Raw genomic sequence first — 1908 nt, forward strand, 5'->3', positions numbered from 1 at the left:
AAGCCTTCTCGCTCAGTCCCCGTCCCAATCATCTTCCCCGAACGAAGGTCCTGAATCACACAAAAGTAACTTAGAAAAATGGTGATGCACGAGGACTGATAGGCAAGTTTACTGATAGAGATGAGGTTGAGTTGGAACGTGGGGACACAAAGGACATCATGTAAGATAAAATCTGGGGAAAACTGCATGGTTCCTATATGTGTCACAGTAGCATAAGAACCATCTGGTAGTTTTACGGTTTTATTCTTAACAGGCATAAAAGAGGTCAGCAAAGTGTGTGAGGAGATTATGTGGTCTGTGGCACCGCTATCCAAGATCCATGATGACTTCTGATCATGAGAAGTAAAAGAAAAAGCTTTACCTGAGAGATCATTGAGAGAGGAAACTTTACCAACGTTGTTTGCCTTAGCTTGATTGCCATTGAGCATGGTCAAGATCTGCTTGCATTGGTCAGGCGTAAAAGGGAAAGAATTTCCCAAATCTTGCCTTTCAAGGTTGCTTGAAACGTTATTTCCTCTCGGTCGCTGCTTAGAATGACTTCTTTGTTGCTCCGGATCCGTTCTTTTAAGCTTTCAACAATAATCTATCGTATGACCCTTCCATCCACAATAATCACACTTTAAATGGGCACGACAATCTGCAGAGGTGTGATTATCTTTGTTGCAACGAGTACATTTCATATCAGCACCCTTCTTGCTAGAATCTGGTCCTCTTGCAGCAAAGGCAGCAGCTTCCTGAACTGGCGTTTTGCCTGTGGTGGTGTTGTGCTGCTTCTCATGTCGCAGTACAAGGGAGTATACTTTGTTGACGGGAGGAAGTGGATCCATCAACAGAATTTGATCCTTGACTGCACTGAATGTTTCATTGAGTCCCATAAGAAATTTAATTGCCTTTTGATTTTGCTGGAATGTCAACACATGTTGCAAAGTGTTGTAGTCGCAATCGGGTAGGCTAATCGCAGCATCTCTCTCGTCCCACAACGCCTTGAGTTTGGTGAAGTAGGAACTTACGGTTATAGCTCCTTGGACACAATCATGAATTGAACTTTCAATATGGTATAACTGCATATTGTTTGTTTGAGAAAACCGTTCTTTCAAGTCTTCCCAAACTTGGTATGCAAGATCATAATAAATGACGCTTGATTGAAGTTCTGGTGATATTGAATTTACCAACCACGTTTTAACCAGGCTGTTACATCGATCCCACTGATGCAAGTCTGCTGCAGCAACCTTTCGTTCTGGTTTCTTGAAGGTTCCATCAACAAAACTAAGTTTGTTTTTGGCTTTCAATGCACCGATCATCGCCCTGCTCCAAGTGTTGTAGTTGTCTGGAGTGAGCGGCTGAGAAACGAGCATCATTCCCGGCTGATCGGAATGATGCAGGTAATAAGAATGATTAACGTCAAACGTGGTTCCCTCCATTGAACCAGAGGGCTTGAGTTTGTCATCGTTCTCTGCCATGATAGGCGGCTAGGGTTTGTTACTTTCTTGGGTCCCAAGATTAATGCTCCGGTACCATGTAGAAAAACCAATTAGGTTTTCTATATTGATTAACGTAATAGGTTTACAACGCACACTTATATACATGAGTGCATGCTAAACTAGGTAAGAATAACCTAACTTACAAGAACAGAAACTAAATATTACAATGATACTTTCCTATACAGCTGCTATATAATCAAATTTTCATTCTTGATTCTTGCAATCTTTAACATTTTTCTCAAAACCGAAACCGAACCGAAATTTCGGTTCGGTTCGGTTCGGTTCAATTTTTTTTCGGTTTTTTTCGGTTCAGTTTTTTTTCGGTTCGGTTTTTCTCGGTTCGGTTTCGGTTTTTTTTTTTTTTTTTTTTTTTTCTCCTTCCAAACTCATGCCTGAAAAAAGCACAACACCATACTATCATCAGAAT

The 1908-nt window shown here is 40.9% G+C and overlaps 1 protein-coding gene across 1 annotated transcript; it reads right to left on the reverse strand.

Annotated features, from left to right (window-relative positions):
* Positions 1–572: 572 nt before the first annotated feature.
* Positions 573–1460, reverse strand: LOC137712373 (uncharacterized). The gene has a single exon (XM_068451462.1). The coding sequence runs from the start codon at positions 1458–1460 to the stop codon at positions 573–575; it is 888 nt and encodes a 295-aa protein (XP_068307563.1).
* Positions 1461–1908: the final 448 nt, after the last annotated feature.

This window comes from Pyrus communis, chromosome 13 (assembly GCF_963583255.1).
Source record: "Pyrus communis chromosome 13, drPyrComm1.1, whole genome shotgun sequence".
In the NCBI taxonomy this organism is placed as follows: Eukaryota; Viridiplantae; Streptophyta; class Magnoliopsida; order Rosales; family Rosaceae; genus Pyrus; species Pyrus communis.

Bases quoted from the DNA above. Each gene is read 5' to 3' on its own strand.
- LOC137712373 (XM_068451462.1), bottom strand. From the start codon at position 1,460: ATGGCAGAGAACGATGACAAACTCAAGCCCTCTGGTTCAATGGAGGGA.